Genomic DNA, 18566 nt, shown 5'->3' on the forward strand with positions numbered 1-18566 from the left:
AATTAATATTATTTATTTTATTGTTTAAAGTAATTTGTTTTCTTAAGAGGTATCAAATTCATACACTACCATGCGTCGGCGTTACATTAGTTATGCATATTGGGTTGTAAGAAATATGGATTTGAAATAAGAAGAGACAAAATTAGACATCTTATGTGTAAGAAAAAAACAATATTAGACATGATATGCAGATTCCAGATGGACCGTGGCCTATGTTACTATTAAGCAATAAATTGGGAGAAAAATGAGTACGTAACCGATGAATATGATGATGATCATGAAATTATGGAAAGCTCCAAATATAGGGAAGTTAGGATCTTAATTGTCATTTATTCTTCCGTACTTTCTCTAATGCTTCCAATTTATCAACCATTCATTATTTTTCTCTCTAATTGAAGGTTTTTGCCGGAATTCATAGGAACAAATTCTGCCCAATACTAACACTTTTATGAGTACCAATTATTTCTTTTTACATTAATATACTTTTCACACGCATCCTTATTAGATATGCTAAGTAATAGTCGACCTAGATGCTTATAAATAAAACAACAATCTTATATTTACATCCTAAATTTTCATACAATTATTTAACACTTTATTTTTATTTTTAATCACATAATCAAAATATCACATTATTTTTATTAAAATAATATTGAGATCTGCAACAAAAATTAAACCAACAAAATAGAAGACAAATAATTACAGAAGAAAAACGAAAACGCAGAATGTTCAGAAAACCAAAAAACAGAGATTGATTATCGTTCTCCGTTTTCTGCAGTTTTCTAAAACAGTTTTCCTTTCTGCAGTTTTCTAAAATCAGTTTTCTCTATTAATGCAAACGAAAATTAAAGAAGGATAAGGGAAGAATAACACCAAGAATTACGTGTTCGGTCTCAATTGTTGAGATCTACGTCACGGACAAGCAAGCAAGATTAATCCACTAATAATGATTGAAACTTTACAAGATTAAAGTCTTCTCAAGATTGATCTCCTAGTATCTATTACTGTTTATGAACCAACAATACTAGTCTTTCTCTCAATCTTTCTTTTCTCCCTTTAATCTTCTCTCTCTGATTTTCTATGAATCATGAATTGCATATGCCTCTCTTAGTTTTCCAGCTCTTCTTGTTACAACAACAACATTACTTTTCTGCCACATTACAACTTTATTTATAGGCTTAATTGCAGTTTTGGTCCCCCTATTTTAGCTGAAACGCGAAAGTAGTCCCCCCCATTTTGTTTCTCCCCAGTTTTGATCCCCCAAACAGAATTTTGGTCCAAAACTTGATGAAATTTTACTTTTTTTGTATTTATTTAAGTCACATCATGCCTCAAGATCTCATTTGCAACAATTATACTCGAAATCTATGATCATAAATGATGTAGTACAACTTTAAAAAATGAAATTTCATCAAGTTTTGGACCAAAATTCAGTTTGGGGGACCAAAACTGGGGAGAAACAAAATGGGGGGACTACTTTCGCGATTCAGCTAAAATAGGGGGACCAAAACTGCAATTAAGCCTTATTTATATTATACAAGAGCAAACTAACTAACCCCCTATAATAACTAACTTGGCCAAAAGTAGTTATAACAACCACTAAAGCTTAACTAACTTTAGTTAGATGATTTGAGACACACATTCACAATTCTCCACCTTGACTCAATATCAGAATAATTCAATCTTTGATCTTGCTGCCATTGCTTCATCTTTACTCTTTGTTGAAGCCAACTATGTCCAAGCAATGCTTGAACTTAGCTTGTGAAAGTGATTTGGTGAATGCATCAGCTGGGTTGTCCTCGGTTGCAATCTTCTCAACTGAAACCTGCTTTGAATCGATCACATCTCTTATGAAGTGATATTTAACATCAATATGTTTAGACTTATTATGATACACTTGATGCTTGGATAAGTGTATAGCACTTTGACTATCACAATAAATTGAAACACAATTCTGATTTATTCCTAGTTCACCAATAATTCCTTTCATCCATAAAGCTTCTTTAACACCTTCAGTAAGCGCAATGAATTCAGCTTGAATTGTAGAAAGTGCTACCACCGATTGTGTAATTGCTCTCCAACTTACAACAGTCCCATATAGAGTGAAAACATAACCAGAAATTGATTTTCTAGTGTCCATGTTTCCAGCATAATCCGAGTCCACATATCCTTTGATTGGTACCTTGTCATGATGAGTCTTTTTGAATTTTAAATCTGCTGTTAGTGAGCCATTTAAGTACCTCATAATCCACTTAAGTGCTGACCAATGCAGTGCTTCTGGATTTGTCATAAACCTGCTAACAACATTCACAGCATACGCCAAATCTGGCCTGCTACATATCATTCCATACATTATGCTGCCAACTTAACTAGCATAAGGAATGGTACTCATTCTTTGTCTTTCCTCATCAGTCTTAGGTGAGTCTTGCATAGACAATTTGTAATTTTTCCCCAGAGGAGTAGTAACTTGTCTTGCCTCATGCATTCTATATTTAGTGACAACTTTCTTCAGGTAGGCAGCTTGAGAAAGAAATAGTTCCCCTTTCATTCTATTTCTTTTTATATATATTTTAAAAGAGAACAATTGTTGTTTCATGAAGAGCCTATTTGAAACTGATTTAGTCATGTAGAAAGATTCAACTTTAAGCCATAAGGCTGCTGCTGCTGGTTCCCTTGCAACCTCCCTCAAAACTTTGTCTCCAAGACACAAGATGATAGTGCTCTTTGCCTTTTCAACCAGTTCTTCCTTTTCTCATGCAATCATTGTTGTAGGAATAGCCGATTCACCATTCAATGCGTTCACCAAGCCTTGCTGTACCAGAATAGCATGCATCTTTATCTTCCACAGACCAAAGTCATTTGCTCCATTGAACTTTTCAATATCAACCTTTGTGGTTCCAACCATTGTTGCTCCCTTCCCACAGACGGCGCCAATTGTTAAAACAATATTGGGATCTGCAACAAAGATTAAACCAACAAAATAGAAGACAAACAATTACAAAAGAAAAACAAAAACGCAGAATGTTCAGAAAACCAGAAAACAGAGATTGATTATCGTTCTTCGTTTTCTGCAGTTTTCTAAAACAGTTTTCCTTTCTGCAGTTTTCTAAAATCAGTTTTCTCTATCAATGCAAACGAAAATTAAAGAAGGATAAGGGAAGAATAACACCAAGAATTACGTGTTCGGTCTCAATTGTTGAGACCTACGTCACGGGCAAGCAAGCAAGATTAATCCACTATTAATTATTGAAACTTTACAAGATTAAAGTCTTCTCAAGATTGATCTCCTAGTATCTATTACTGTTTATGAACCAACAATACTAGCATTTCTCTCAATCTTTCTTTTCTCCCTTTAATCTCCCCTCTCTGATTTTCTATGAATCATGAATTGCATATGCGTCTCTTAGTTTTCCAGCTCTTTTTGTTACAACAACAACGTTACTTTTCTACCACATTACAACTTTATTTATATTATACAAGAACAAACTAACTAAGCACCTATAATAACTAACTTGGCCAAATATAGTTATAACAACCATTAAAGCTTAACTAACTTTAGTTAGATGATTTGAGACACACATTCACAATTTTTTTTCTCTCAAAATATATACATGATACATCTCTATGGATATCCACCAAACAATTTTTTAAATAAATTAATATTCGTAGATTTATAGATTTGTTGCTCTTTGAGAAGAGGGGGTGATCTTTCATGTTTTTTATAGACATTTATACGAGTCAAGATGCTTTGATTCTAAAAGTAATCACTCTCATACTTACTTTACTTTAAAACTCGTCTCATAGACATTAAAATTTATCAATTCAACTATTAAATTAATAATTTTTATATAATATATTAAATTTAAAGTTTCATAAAATTTTAAATATATATTACACTTTATTAAGTAACTTGAATTAAATGTATAATATAAATTTAAAAATATAAATAAAATATTGATTATAAGAGCTACATGTATTCGACTTTTGTAATTTTTTATATGTATTGTGAAATAACATAAACATATTTAATAGTTGAATTAATTAAATTTAATATCTATAATGAATTATGAAATAAAGTGTGACAAGAATTATTCGAGTCAATGAATATATATATATATATATATATATACTAATTAACTAATACTTTCTTGTAATGTAACGTTTTTTTTTATAAATTCTTGAATATTCTTTTCAATTATTATGTTTTCCTATGATACAATTAGTAAATCAATTTATTAATCAATAAAAGTCATTTGTATAACACTTGATTAATATAATTTTTTAAGTCATTTCCAAATGAGTTTAATTGTTTAAAACTTTAATTTCCTAAATAATTTATTTTATGACTTACTCCCTCTATTGCTATTAATAAAAAAGTATAAATTAATGTATTTAATTTAAATTATATATCAAATATCACCTTTTGGTAATTTATTTTACTTATAAGAACGGAAGGAAGGATACCAAATAGCTTACAATAAAAACCAAAAATTCTATTTGTTTTCCCAGAGAGGGAAACAACAGGAAAAAAAAATGGATGTTTTTGAAGAAGCAAAATGGTTAATATTAACTTATAAGCATAGCAGTAAAGGCACGAGGGCATGAGCTTGCACTACAAATCTGCAACAACAAAAATTACATCAAGGGTCTTAATTTGTATTCATAGTATTCGCACATTATTTAAATTAATATATATATATATAGCTTATTCTTTATATTATAATAACGATGATGATAATAATAATAATAATAATATAAGTACATATAATCGATCATAAATTTATTAATATAATAATTTTTAATTTTTTTCACTTTACAATTCATTTATTTTAGAAGATCTAAATTCTTAAAAATATTTTCTATCTACTTTTTTCTTAAAAAAAAAAAAAGAATTCGTTGATAAATTAAAGACCACTGAGCTAAATATAGATAATTTTACTTGAGAGATTGATATATTTTTTTTTAAATATAGACAAACTTGGTGTGTCTCAGCATTTAAAAGTCTCTCTTGCGCTACTAACTCGGTGGGGAACAATAATAAATATTTCAGTTTTTTAATCATTCGATCGGAAATTTAATCCACAGTCGATGTATATTAAAAAATACTAATTTTTTAAATGAATGTCGCTATTTCAGATATTAATTTATGAGTAGTATAAATTATCCAAAAAAATATCTATTGTCCTAGAAATATGTGACTCAATCTCAAATATTTACATTTATTATAAATCTCTCCATTGAGTAATCTATTAAAATTGAAAAATATCTCAATCGAATAAAGTGATCTAAAATTTACCTCAAAGGCATTTTATCGACTATAATATTTTCACAGCAAGAACAAGGGAAATTACCTTATTTTACATTTGAAGGAAAAAATAAAACATTTTGAAATATCCCCTCCTGTCATTATTATAAGAAAAACAAAATAATTTTACTTTTGTTATAAAAAACTAGTTTTAGATCTTTATTCTTTTAAGTTTTCATTTAATTAATATATGTCGATTAAGTTGAAAATTTTGTTCCGAGTTCAAATTTAAAACATCACAGTTGTATGTGAATTTATAATGATATTTATCATCTCTTCTACAAACAAAACAAAACAACTTTTTAAATTTTACACTAAAACACAATATAAATTTACTATATTTTTTTTTTTAATTTCAAAGAAACAACTATCCACATTAAATATTTATAATCCAAATAAATTGTGTATCACAAATAATAGTATTAAATTGTTCAAAATTCTAATAAATTTGTGTTACAATAGTAGTGGCCAAAGTAATATAGGATAAAGAAGAAGCTATGTTGATGAAACTAATGTGCAAATACTATGAACACATTGAAGTCTAGTGGATAAATTTTTTGTTTAAATATCTCAATTTTTTTAATTACTGAATTGCCCTTGAAAACAATTTACGCGAATTCCTTACTTTTTTATTCAAGTAGGAAGTTGCTTCCAGGGAAGCGACCAGCTCAAGGAAATTTTTTAAAACTTTTATAGAAGGTCGCTTCTTCGGAGAATGACCTGCAACTAGATTTTTTTTAAACATTTTTTATTATTTAATAAATTAAAATTAATTAAATTGTTTAAAAAATAAAAATATTAATAATAAATTAAAATAAAATACATTAATAAATTATAAATTAATTTTATATTTTAATTATTATTATTATAATAAATAATAATTGTAATTATAATTATAATTAAAAATAATTATAATTATAATTAAAAAGATTAAATTATATTATAAATTTCAAAAAATTACATCAAATTTGTTGCAAATAATAATAATAACAATTAAATAAAAAGAAATTATATTAATAACATCAAAATGAAACGGGATACATTAAATTAACAAGAAAAAAACATCACATTTGAGAAGGAAAAAACATCAAATTTATATCAATGATGTCCACCTAAATGATCTTCAGTCCCACATCTACGATGTCGTCGAACTCTTCTAGCTCTCTGAACGAGTTGAGGTTCTTCTGATTCATCCTGACTTTGATCGTTTTCCTCAATGTAAGTTGTAGGTGGATTAGAACCACTGTCACCTGTTTCCATAAAATTTTGAGATTGAAGATTATACATCGAATCAAACACAATACAAGACAACTCAGGAGTTGGACACTGAGTTCCAAACAAATATAGAAAAGCCCATGTTCTGTTGGATAACCGGAGGTTGGTATTTCTGGCACCGGAGGAACGTAATACTGAGTCAATGGTGGACCATAACATGGAACTCAGTAGGGACGTGTAGGTGAGGTGACGATAAAGACCGTCCTATTGTATTTTGTTGTTGTGAGGTTGATTGAGATGTCGATTGTACATGAGGATATGACGGCGATTGTAAACAGGGATTACATAAATATTGTTCTACATATATAAATAATTTGGTGTGTTGTCTAAACCAAATCATATATTCTATGCTATGACATAAAACACCTTGTACGATATTATCTTGCAACACATAATTCTGGCGCTCGTTTCAATGTTTAATTTCTTCCCTCCAAATCCAGTTTCAATTATCACCAATTCCACATCTCATGTCGACCTCATGGTACATTTTCATGTTCTCTGGTGGTTGTGGTATTTATTGATGGAAACTAAACTAAAGTGTGACTCTATTTGTATGATGTTTTTCAATAATATGATAATAGAGTACATAAGTACATGCAGTCCAAGTGACCCTCTCTTCTTCGGAAACTTCATGTTGGAACCCGAGATAAGGTCTCCAATAAAACTGATATGTAAAAAATAAGCTAAAGTAATTATAACAATTCAAATAAATGTGAATGAATATATTACTTCCTCAACCATCATGTGATCAATTGTTTTTTGGTACCTTCTACGTCGTTATGAGAACTTTGGCGAAATTTAGATCACCATAATTGAACCTGTCGAATATAATAAAAATAAAAAATATAATAAAATTAGTAATATGGTAAGCAATTGGTTTTTAAAAAAGAAAAAATAATATAAAAAAGTAAAAAATAATAATAATATAAAATAATATATTACCTTCGTGCAAGTGAAAATATCCATGGTTTTAGAGATTCTGGAGCAACACAAGACAAACGATACCATGCCCAGTTTTACAACAACAACGCACATCTTCCCATAGATATTATACCGAGTTTCGTTGCAAGACATAGTTCTCTATACAATGTAGCTAAAACGGTTGAACCCCAACTATATTGAGATGCTTTATTTAAATCTCTTGTACACAATTGTTGGATTTGTCAGACATCAATAACCTTTCGATCATATGTAGGATATATGCTTGACACGATGATTGCTTTTCTAATACAAATGCATTTTCACCAACACCGTCAAATGTATCCTTGAGCCACTTTAATTTAATAGAATTACCTTTTGTTGCTCCCTCAAGTGGGATAACTCCTAAGTAATCTTGACAAACTTTTTTAACGTGAACAAGATTGGAACCGCTAACATGTAAACCAGAAACATTTAACCATAAAATGTAATATACATCTTTTAAAGTTATTGTGCACTCACCTACTGGAAGATGAAACATGTGAATTTCATGTTTCCATCTCTCAATCATGGCACTAATCAGACCGATATCTATTTTATAATTTATGAGTTTGATCACTTCACTGAAGTCAGCCGCTTGCAAATATGGTAATATGACTTCATTTGGTTTTTTGTTAACATTACCTTGACATTTCATTTATCCCTAAGGGTGACTCAAATTAATAACAAATAACAAAAATAAAATAAATAATGAGAATTAAAAAAAAATGAGAATTAAAAAATTAAAAATAAAATAATTAATAGACTAAAAAAATTAAAAATAAAATAAAAAATTTAAATACTTACGAATGTTTTAATGTATTTGATTTCATATATGTGATTTGTAGATAGTTTCATGATAAAAATTCAAATTTTTGATAACTTTGAATGTATGAAATAGATCTGATAAAGAAAAGTGAAGAAGTTGTAATTAAAAGTTTGGAGGAATGATGTATTTATAGGTCGCTTCCTCAGGCAACAACATTGCCCCATTTTAGATGTGTTTAGGAGGTCGCTTCCCCATGCCACGATCTCTTCAGTATGTCCCTCCCCGAGGCCACGATTTCTTCAAGAGGTTGCTCCCCGAGGCCACGATTTCTTCAAGAGGTCGCTTCCCCAGGCCACGATATCTTCAAGAGGTCGCTCCCCGAGGCCACGATCAGTGCAAGGCCACGATTATTTAATCCCGTCCATCGAATAAAAGTTATCAACGGATGTAGATGATCAACACAAGGCAATCATTGTGATTTGTTTTCAACTAATGACATTATTCTATTCAATATTCAATCTCGTCAGTTGAATAAAAGTTATCAACGATATTCCCCTTAGTTATCAATATTCAAGTCTACAATGCGATCTTCCCCTTAGTGTCTTATATAATATCAATAAGGAAGAATTAAGTGATTATAGTGAAGAGGATGAAACATACTTCGATGAATCATCTGGTAATTTTATGTTGACGAAGATATGAAAGCAGAAGATCAACCTATCCTCTTGATTTCGATCCACCATCTCACCTGAAGAGCATCAATTTAGATACTCAATAACAATCAAGTGAGTTTGATCACTTGTTCATTAACGAAATTCCAACAGTAGATGAAACTCTTGCAGTTGGAATGAAGTTTCAAAATAAAGATGAATGCGTACATGCAAACGTTACCATTTAAAATAATCATTGAATTTTATAGTACAAAAATCATATTTAAAAAGGTATGTTATTTATTGTTCAATAGTGATTATAGTTGAATGAGTATGAAAATATTCAATAGTGATTATAATATGAATGAGTATGAAAATATTCGATAGTGATTATAATTGAATGCGTATAAAAATATATTCAATAATGAGTATCACTGATTCATTAAAAAAGATAATTGTTAAAAATTAATCATACATTCAAAACTATTTTAATAAGTTTTTCAATTGCTTCAATTCATTATTAAAAAATTACATTCTCTCCAAAAAATGTGACGTTTTTTTATTTAAAAGATTGAAAAGCACAAAGGTATTATTAAAAAAGAGAGTGTGTCATGAATTAGCATTGATTCTAAACTTTATTTCTCTATTATATTTTTAAATTTGTAGTGATTAATTCAATTTATAAAGTTTGATTCGAAAATATATTCACAATAGATCTTGTTCAAAAATATTTGTAAAATATTGAAATAAGTTAAAATTTATTTTTTATTCAACCAAATATTATATATATATATATATATATATATATATATATATATATATATATATATATTACCATGTTAGTTTACAAAGTAAAAGTTTTATAAATCATATTTTATTTCAATTGAAAACCACAAAGTTGATAACCAAGTGGTTAGTTATCATTTTTGAAATTTAATAGGAAGGATCATCTAAATTAAATTAGTGCTAATGTAGTATAATATTTATAACTTTTTTATATATATTTATTTTTCTTACACTATTGATAAAATTACAAAATAATAGTTGAATTATGTAATAATAAATTATTTTGAAATTGATTAAAAAAAATTGGACATTGTTCTTAAAAATCAACATATAGTAAAATTTCTAATCTAAAGTTATGGATTTAAAAAATGAACAAAGTACACTCAAATAAGAAAAAAAAGAAAATCTCAATTAAGAATCTTAACTGTTATATATACATGATTGTGATGGATTGACTAATTGTGTAAAAATGTGAATTATGTATTCTAGTAATAAAAATTATCTTAGTTTAGTTATGCCTTTGATTTGAATATAAATTCTTAATTAAATTAAATAATATTAATATATTTTGAGATTGATTAAAAGACTAAATGATAGTTAAATTATATAATAGAAAATTAAATTGATTAAAAATAATAAATGAGAATTGTTCTTTTAATTAATATGTATTAAAATTCATGATCAAAGATTCCAATTTTAAAAAATGGACATTGTATCATTTAACGAGAAATAGAAAATCTTTCCCGTTGAATATTAGTTTTATAACGATATGATGATTATTAATAAAGTGTAAAAAATTGAATCTTAATGTACAATATATATTAAAATGAGTCCTTTAGTCATAACTTGATTGACAAATACTGATATTGTTAGGTCGAACATCTTATCTCAAATTCAAACTTAGATTATACAATTGTGTGAGTTAATTATGGTGAAATCTATCATTTCTTATAAGATAAAAAATATTAAAGTAATTTAAATTATATTTCTTGAATTTTGTATGTAGTTTGCATATTGATTCTTGATTACATTAAATTATTTAAAAATTGATTAGAAAAAGTAGATGATTGTCTTAAGTTAGCAAGAGAAACAAGTTTGTATTGAAACTTTAGTTAAATGGACATAGAAAAACCAAATGGATTTAAATTATAATTGCAATCGACTTGTAATTTTTTTTTAATTTAATTTTGTATATTATTTTAATATTATATATTTGTATTTTAACAAATTTATGATATATATATATAAATGATTTTTCAGAAGAATTCTCTCAATAAAAGCACCAATGTAACGTAACTTTATTAGGGCTAAATTAATGGAAGTAGAAATATTTTAAAATTAAAGAGACTAAAAGACTAATACTAAATCTATTCTAAAATCTAATTTCTTCATTCATTTATTGGTAATGATTACAATCACTATTTTCATATTTATAATATAGAAGAAAACATATTCTAATATAGGATAAATGATAAACTAGACAATTAGTTATTATAATGGATATATCTAGATCCTTCTAGAAATAAATGACTCATCATATAAAATATTTAAGGAAACTTGGACTTAATCTTAACATATTTGGACCATAGCAAAATATAGAATGAAATTTATAATTAAGTTCATATAAGGAAAAATAGAATTAGGTTAAATGTATTTTTTTTAATGATATTATACATTATATAATTAGAAATGTTGTTGGGGTTCAACTTCCACATTAATTGAAAATATTGCGTATTTTATAGTTAGAAAGATTGGGGTTATCAATTATGCTAAATCTTTTTTTTTAAGGGAACAATATGTTAAATCTAAAGTCGAAAATATTCTATTTTCTCAATTTGACGTTGATGGAAAAATATTATTACCAATTAAACAGTAAATTAATATTTTTTTGGTAGATCGAGATTCTTTAAAAAAAATTAAATTTAAATTTGAGTTATTGAAATTAAAATTATTTTGTTATAAAATGCAATTAAAATATTGATAAATAGTTTCTTCACGCTACTAAGTTCTATTCTTCACGCTAATATATGTTTTGGGAAAATCAACCTAAATGCATTTACTTGAGATATTAGTTTTGATTTTCTTCATTGAAATTAAAATTCAAAATCATCCCCATTCACATTAAAAGTAAAATTTTATTTTCAAAATTAAAATTTTATTTACTATTTATTTTCAGAGTGACGCATTTATAAATATTACATTTAAATCTTTTCAAAAATTTACATTTAAAGAAAATTTTACAAATTACACACGCGCAATGCGCGAGTTATATTCTAGTGTAAAATTATATCAATACCCATACAACGTGTATGTTATAATCTAGTTATATGATAATCATGCATTCTTACATGAAGAGTTGCAAGATGATATGTATTTTAGAAGGAGTTCAATGTGACAAGTCTAATCAAGTTTGTAAGTTGATGAAAAGTTTATATGAGCTCAAATAGTATAAAAATATCTTTAAACCGAAATTGTTAAATTGAACATCATGTCTCTAGTTTGAACTCGGGACCTCACACTTACGAAGGTATTTCCCATCTTGTTTACGTACTAAATAAAAAAGTGGTATAGAAATTGACTTCTATAATGAACACTACTAGACCTGACATTATCTTTGCTACACAATAGTTGAGTCAATTTTTTCACAATCCAACCATGACACATTATCAGGCAGCTATTTGTGATACTACGGTTGTGAGCTTCTATGGTTCCTATTTTTATTGAAAGATCTTGGTGTCATGTACATTGCCACAAATCATGTGTTCCATGAAAGAACTAAGCCTCTTGCAATTGATTGTCATCTGGTTAAGGAGAATGTTCAACAGGTTTTACTTCCTATTTCCTCACAGGAGCAGCTAGCAGATTTACTCACCAATGCTTTACCACCTCCTAAGTTCAATTACTTTTTTCTTTATACTTAACAGATTTCATCATTTCTTCATTGGCTTAGTATATGATTAGATAATTGGTTTAGTTCGATAAACATAACAAACATTTTTATTGGCTCATCATAACAATACAACAGTAGTAGATACATTAACATGTGTGTAATCATAATATAAAATGATTTTACTCATACATTCAAAAAATCATATTTCACCATTTAGATATTTAAATGATGAGATATGATTGAATATTTGTGTGTACATCATGAATGCATACAAATTAAACAGCTTGATTAAATGGCAACTCAAAGACTTCCTTGATCATTCTCCTAGTTCCTTGTTGGTTAAAAAATTCTTCAAGAAACTCAGAGAAGCGATAGTTTCGATACCTTGGAGGATGCTCTTCATCTATCAATTCTTGAATAGGCCCAATTATCGTGTCAGGGTTCGGTCCATAAAACATGGCCATCGACACTCGTGAACGCGCTTTGTTGGTAACAACCCTGTGATTCACACTTTTGTATCTTCCATTGCTTAGAACCTACATATGAAATTTCAAATTAGTAGTATATGCCACACTTTCAACATTTGTTACATGTTACATTTGTTCAAGGTACTAATAAGTAATAACATGTAAGAATGTCTAGGAAAAGCAAACCAATAACAGATATATACCTGAATTTGATCAGCTAGATTGATGACAAAAGCATTAGGAATAGAAGGTACAGAAATCCATTTCCCATCTTTGTTAACTTGAAGGCCAGAAACTTGTGATTGCAAAAGGACAGTGAGAGCATTGCTATCAGTATGGTCAAGGAGACCCAAAGTCAACTCTGGATCTGGACATGGTGGATAGAAATTTGCTTGTGCTCTTAGTCTTGGCTGCTCACCTAGCTTCTTCAACAAATAATCATCCTCTAAGCCTAGCCCTATTGATAACAAACTCAAAAGCCTTCTCACCAATGCATCAATCTCCTTTGCATATTCAGTAAAAGCCTCTCTTCAAAATGCAAAAGTATAACATAACTAACTATAATAACTATAATCACGTATGTGTCAACTCAATGGTAAAAGTTTGATGTTGTAATCTCAAATTTCACTTTTTCCTAATTTTATGAAAAATAAGTAAATAAAAATAGGGAATTTCCTAACCTGTATTGAGCTCCAAAATTTTCAGGTAGAAGTTGAATGACATCATGAATAGGATACCATGGATGACTAAAACATTCACTCCACATCTTAACCTTTTCTCCACCTTCAACTTGAAGATAATAATTAACCAATTTTATATTCTTGGCATGATCTGTTGAAAACAGAATGTCTCTTTGCTCTGCTGGCAACTCAAAAAGGTCATCAATTGCTTTCATCATTTTATTGCAAATTTGTTCAGGAACACCATGGTTCACAATTTGGAAGAAACCAAATTCCTCACAAGCCTTTGAAATCTTGTGAGCCACTTCCAAGGATGAACAAGGGTTTTCATCTATGTAACTCAAATCAATTATGGGAATTGAGTCTAATGAAGTAACCTCTGAAAGGTGTGGTCTTTTGTGTTCTGGGAGAATAAACTGAGGAGTTAAGGAAAGGGGAGAAGATTCATTGGCTAATTGGAAAGACTTCATCTTCTTAAAAAAATTTAGATTGAAGTTCATTCAACTAACAAAAAGGGAAAATATATATGCTACCATTATTCCTAATATTTTATTTTTTATTAATAACAATATGCAGTATGCACCTGTTTTATTATATTAATTAAACTAAATTATTATTGGTCTTGATTAAGCTACATACGTTATTGACTAAAGCTCCCCAAGACAATTAATCTAACTCTTAACAATGCTTTTTTTTTTGTCAATACTCTTCTCTTAACAATGCTTTCAACTCAATTAAAGAAAAGAAACAATGCTTTCAACCACTAGCCTCTATTATAGAAAAACGTCACAAGATTATTAGTATTCAAAGGTCATTAGACTAAACAAAATAAAAGTACAAAGCTACCCAAGCACTTAATTTTTTATTCACAAGACTTTAGATGGAAACCAAGTTATTCCTTACTTAGTGTATGTTTGATATCCTGTTGTGGATTTGTCAGAATCACTGTGATTTTGTTTTTGTAAAGTCACCAAACATAGCCTTAGACTTACAAGCATTGGTAAAATCCAAAAGCTCTATGACCAATATACATCCCACAACATTATGTAACTAGTGAATGAACATACAGAAACTCAAAACAAGAGTAAATATATGTATATCAATCACTACTGTTGATCCAACCATGAGGCTCTAGGAGCTTTTCCAAGGCCAAAATATCCCGCAACGCTTTCAGAAACCTCGACAACATTATTCAACAATGAGGCTCCCCACGCTATCCATCCTGTCTGCGCTTGCTGATTTTGAGTTTCAGCCATGTTTTTCTGTTGCTCTTCAACAAGTTCAAGCCACCTCTTAGCCATGAACTCCTTGACAGCCTCAGTTCCTTGATTAACAACTTCGAACGGGGGAACGACGATCGGATTCTGATCCACATTCAGCTTTGTTAGTTTTTCAAGCCTGCAAAACGAGTAAGGAAGTTCTCTGATCTGGTTGTTGCTGAGGTCTAGTTCTGTTAAGTTAACCAGATTGCCAACTGTTTCAGGAATCTGTGTCATGTCATTGAAATTACTGCCTATGTTTAGATATTCAAGATTTGTTAGCTTTCCAATTGATTGAGGTAAGCCATGAAGCTCATTGAAATGAACATCAAGATATCTGAGAGATTTCATTTCTCCAATCGATGCAGGAAGAAATCGTATCTTGTTTAAATGAATCAAGAGCTTCTCAAGGTTAATGAGTCCATAGCTCATGTTTGTTGGCAGACACACTAAGTTGTTAAAACTTGCATCCAGTTCAACTAGTGACCTACAGTTACATTCATGATAAACTTAACAGAAGCAGAAAATAGGACAAACAAATGTGACAAAACTTTGGTTACTTTTCATTCAAATAAAAAACACACCTGCAAAGAGAAATGGATTCTGGAAGAGCAGTTAGCTTGTTCCCTGACAGATTAAGGATCTTTAGATTGATTAACAATCCAATGGAGTCTGGTAAAAACTCTAAAAGATTAGACGAAACATCAAGCTCCACAAGCTTTTTTAGTTCTGCTATCGAATCCGGAATCGCCTGTTTCAAAAGCATGGAATTATTCAGAATTATAAGTTACATTGAATAAAAACTATGACTATTTTCAAATGCTCAAGAATAATAAATTCAGTCCAATTCCGACATTTTTTTTCACTAGTGTCCAAACAGATACTCTGGTGTAAATTTATTTAAATTCTACTACGCTACTAAAGCCGCGAACTAAATAGTATATCACACAACAATATCAATTTATTGAAATTTGGCTAAGTTATAACATTTGTGCTATAGTCCCTATTACACAACCATGAACATATCTATACTATTTAAAAAACATAAACAAAATTCACATAATTGATACCTGTAAGTGATTATGAGACAAATTAAGCACAATTAAACCTTTAATCTTCCCAAACGCCTCAGGAAGAATCCTCAACATAATACCAGAAAGATCAACCTTCTCAACAACCTCACCCTCTTCATTTTTCCTCAATATCACAACAACACGTTCATTCACTGATTCCACCAAACTCTCCTCAGAAACCTTCAGCATCTTCAACAAAGGCTGAGAAAGTGGGAAAATTGATTTGAGATAAAGATGAATTCAACATTAATTAATATTTTGTGATTAAATGGGTTGGCGTGGAAATTTTTGAGTTGTCGTTTGGTTTGATTCATTAGTCGTAGAATTGAACCGGTCAACCGTTCAATTCACCAAGGAGTGTGCACTCGTCAACCATGTCACTTCACTAATCTAAAACCATGGATACACAAATTCGTAGTTAATCCAAATTCATACTCTTCTATATCTATATGGATTATACACCAATGTCAATTTAATATTGATTAATTTGTTTATGATTAATTTTTTTTTGGGATTAAATTCTTTAAATATTTAATAGGAGATAAAGTAATCTTTGAGGCACTAAGTTTAGGGTTTATTCTATTTTTTTTTTTTATGCGGTGTTTAGTCTATGATTCTATTTGGTTCATTTTTATTTATGATTGTTTGATTTGATTATCATGGATATTGTACACGATTCTAACTTTTATTTTTATTACAAGCTTCATGGAAATAGCATTTCAAAGTAAATTAAACTATGATTTTCTATTGTGTATTTAGGAAAGTTTTGCCACCAATTCATATTTAAAAATCATTCAAAATATTAACGATGACTAACATCTAAAGAAAAATAACGAGTTCAGCTTTATTTATCTAGCAAAATTAATAAATAACTAGTAATATTGGTCATTTAAAAAATAAAAATAATAAAAGTTGATAGTCTTCTTCAGTCGTCACTATAGATTGTGCCAATAACATTAGTTTGATTGTCTTTTCAGTTTAAAGCTTAATAGGCAAATAAGGTATCTTATTTAGTTGCTACAGTGTGTGCTATTTGGTTACATTGAAATGGTGTCGTTTTCAAAAGCACAATAGGGAATAGTGATTATTTAGTGGATCCCATTAAATGTGTCTCGTGGATCTGGTTTGTTCTTCGTGAGTGTATAGTTAGTTAGCTACCCTTTCCTAGATTGGATTATGAATCATGTTCTATGTTTAAAGTTGTTCTTAGGTATGACAATGTAATGTTTATGGGTTAGAGTACCATTTGTATTTTTTTAATAAATATTTTTGTTGTAATAAAATAAGTAAATTGTCCAAAATATAATATGAGTCTCAACATAATTCGATAAAAAATGTGGTTAATACAAATTCCGACACAAAGTCATACAAATGTAGTAATATACATACTAGTCCTTCAAAAGAAAGAGAAAAAGTGAAATACATAACATATTCATGGTTCAAAATAATTTCATAGAAATTTTCTCCAACTATAGCATAAATTATATTATATTTCATTTCTCCAACTCTCGATATAAGTCTTTTTACTTGTAAAATATTTAAATAACGTGGAATGAAATTATATTTCAGTGAGTCCTATGGGATAAAATCAAATCAATTAACATTCTAATTCAAGGATATACTTATTATATGAGTTTTTCTTCCTTTATAAGTTACTCTCGAGGAATAGAGGTTTTTGTTGCAAAAAAACAACATATATCTTTGGTGGTATGGGTATGCAAAGATTATAGATGTGTTGTAAGAAAAATGAGAGATTAAAAATTTTAGAGTTTTGATTCAGATATAAGAATTTGTGATTTGAAGATGAAGAAATTAGGGTTGAAGATGAAGGTTGTTAAGTTTTTATTAAAAAATTTGGAGTTGAAGATGAAGATTATTGAATTGATTTATTAATTAATTAATTAGTTTTATGTTTTTAATTAAATAATTAAATGAGTTAATAAAATGAATTTTATTTTTTAATATTAAATATTGTCTAGTCTACAACAATTACGTAGTCACCATGCAAAATTAATCATGTCACCATTTTTTTACTAAAAAAGATTCATAAATTTAAAAAAAAAAAAACTTGTTAGAATTTGCAAGTGTATAAATCTAACAAACAAAATTATATATTTGTAATGACCAAAAACATATTTAAACATAATTAATATAACATAAAACATCACTCATTCATTAGGTCATAAAAACAAGACAGTAACTCTAGTCTAACTTGTGACTCATTTTGAAACATCAATACTCAATCAAAGGTAATGGAGTCTAGTTTCTCGAAAACTAACAATCATTCGAAAATAAGGTCTAGAGAAAAAGTTATGACCAAAATATCGCACATATGTCTTGCGAATTTTAAGTTGACAACACTCATTCAATCACACTAATTTTCTAATGAGTTTTTGAAAACACAAATGATACAAATGATGAATAAATCAAGAAATGAATACATGAAAACAACATC

General features: G+C 28.7%; 2 protein-coding genes across 2 annotated transcripts; both read right to left on the reverse strand.

Moving 5' to 3' along the window:
* Positions 1-12711: 12711 nt before the first annotated feature.
* Positions 12712-14426, reverse strand: LOC101505281 (protein DMR6-LIKE OXYGENASE 1-like). Its single transcript, XM_004489719.4, has 3 exons — positions 13780-14426; positions 13303-13627; positions 12712-13168 (listed from the first exon to the last, which is right to left on the reverse strand). The coding sequence occupies exons 1-3, from the start codon at positions 14277-14279 to the stop codon at positions 12908-12910; spliced, it is 1086 nt and encodes a 361-aa protein (XP_004489776.1). The 5' UTR covers positions 14280-14426; the 3' UTR covers positions 12712-12907.
* A 104-nt stretch (positions 14427-14530) lies between these two features.
* On the reverse strand, positions 14531-16536 carry LOC101505608 (plant intracellular Ras-group-related LRR protein 3). The gene is made up of 3 exons (XM_004489720.4): positions 16109-16536; positions 15623-15789; positions 14531-15525 (listed from the first exon to the last, which is right to left on the reverse strand). Exons 1-3 carry the CDS (start codon positions 16298-16300, stop codon positions 14886-14888), a joined length of 999 nt encoding a protein of 332 aa, XP_004489777.1. The 5' UTR covers positions 16301-16536; the 3' UTR covers positions 14531-14885.
* Positions 16537-18566: the final 2030 nt, after the last annotated feature.

The sequence above is a fragment of the Cicer arietinum genome, chromosome 8 (assembly GCF_000331145.2).
Source record: "Cicer arietinum cultivar CDC Frontier isolate Library 1 chromosome 8, Cicar.CDCFrontier_v2.0, whole genome shotgun sequence".
Classification (NCBI taxonomy): domain Eukaryota; kingdom Viridiplantae; phylum Streptophyta; class Magnoliopsida; order Fabales; family Fabaceae; genus Cicer; species Cicer arietinum.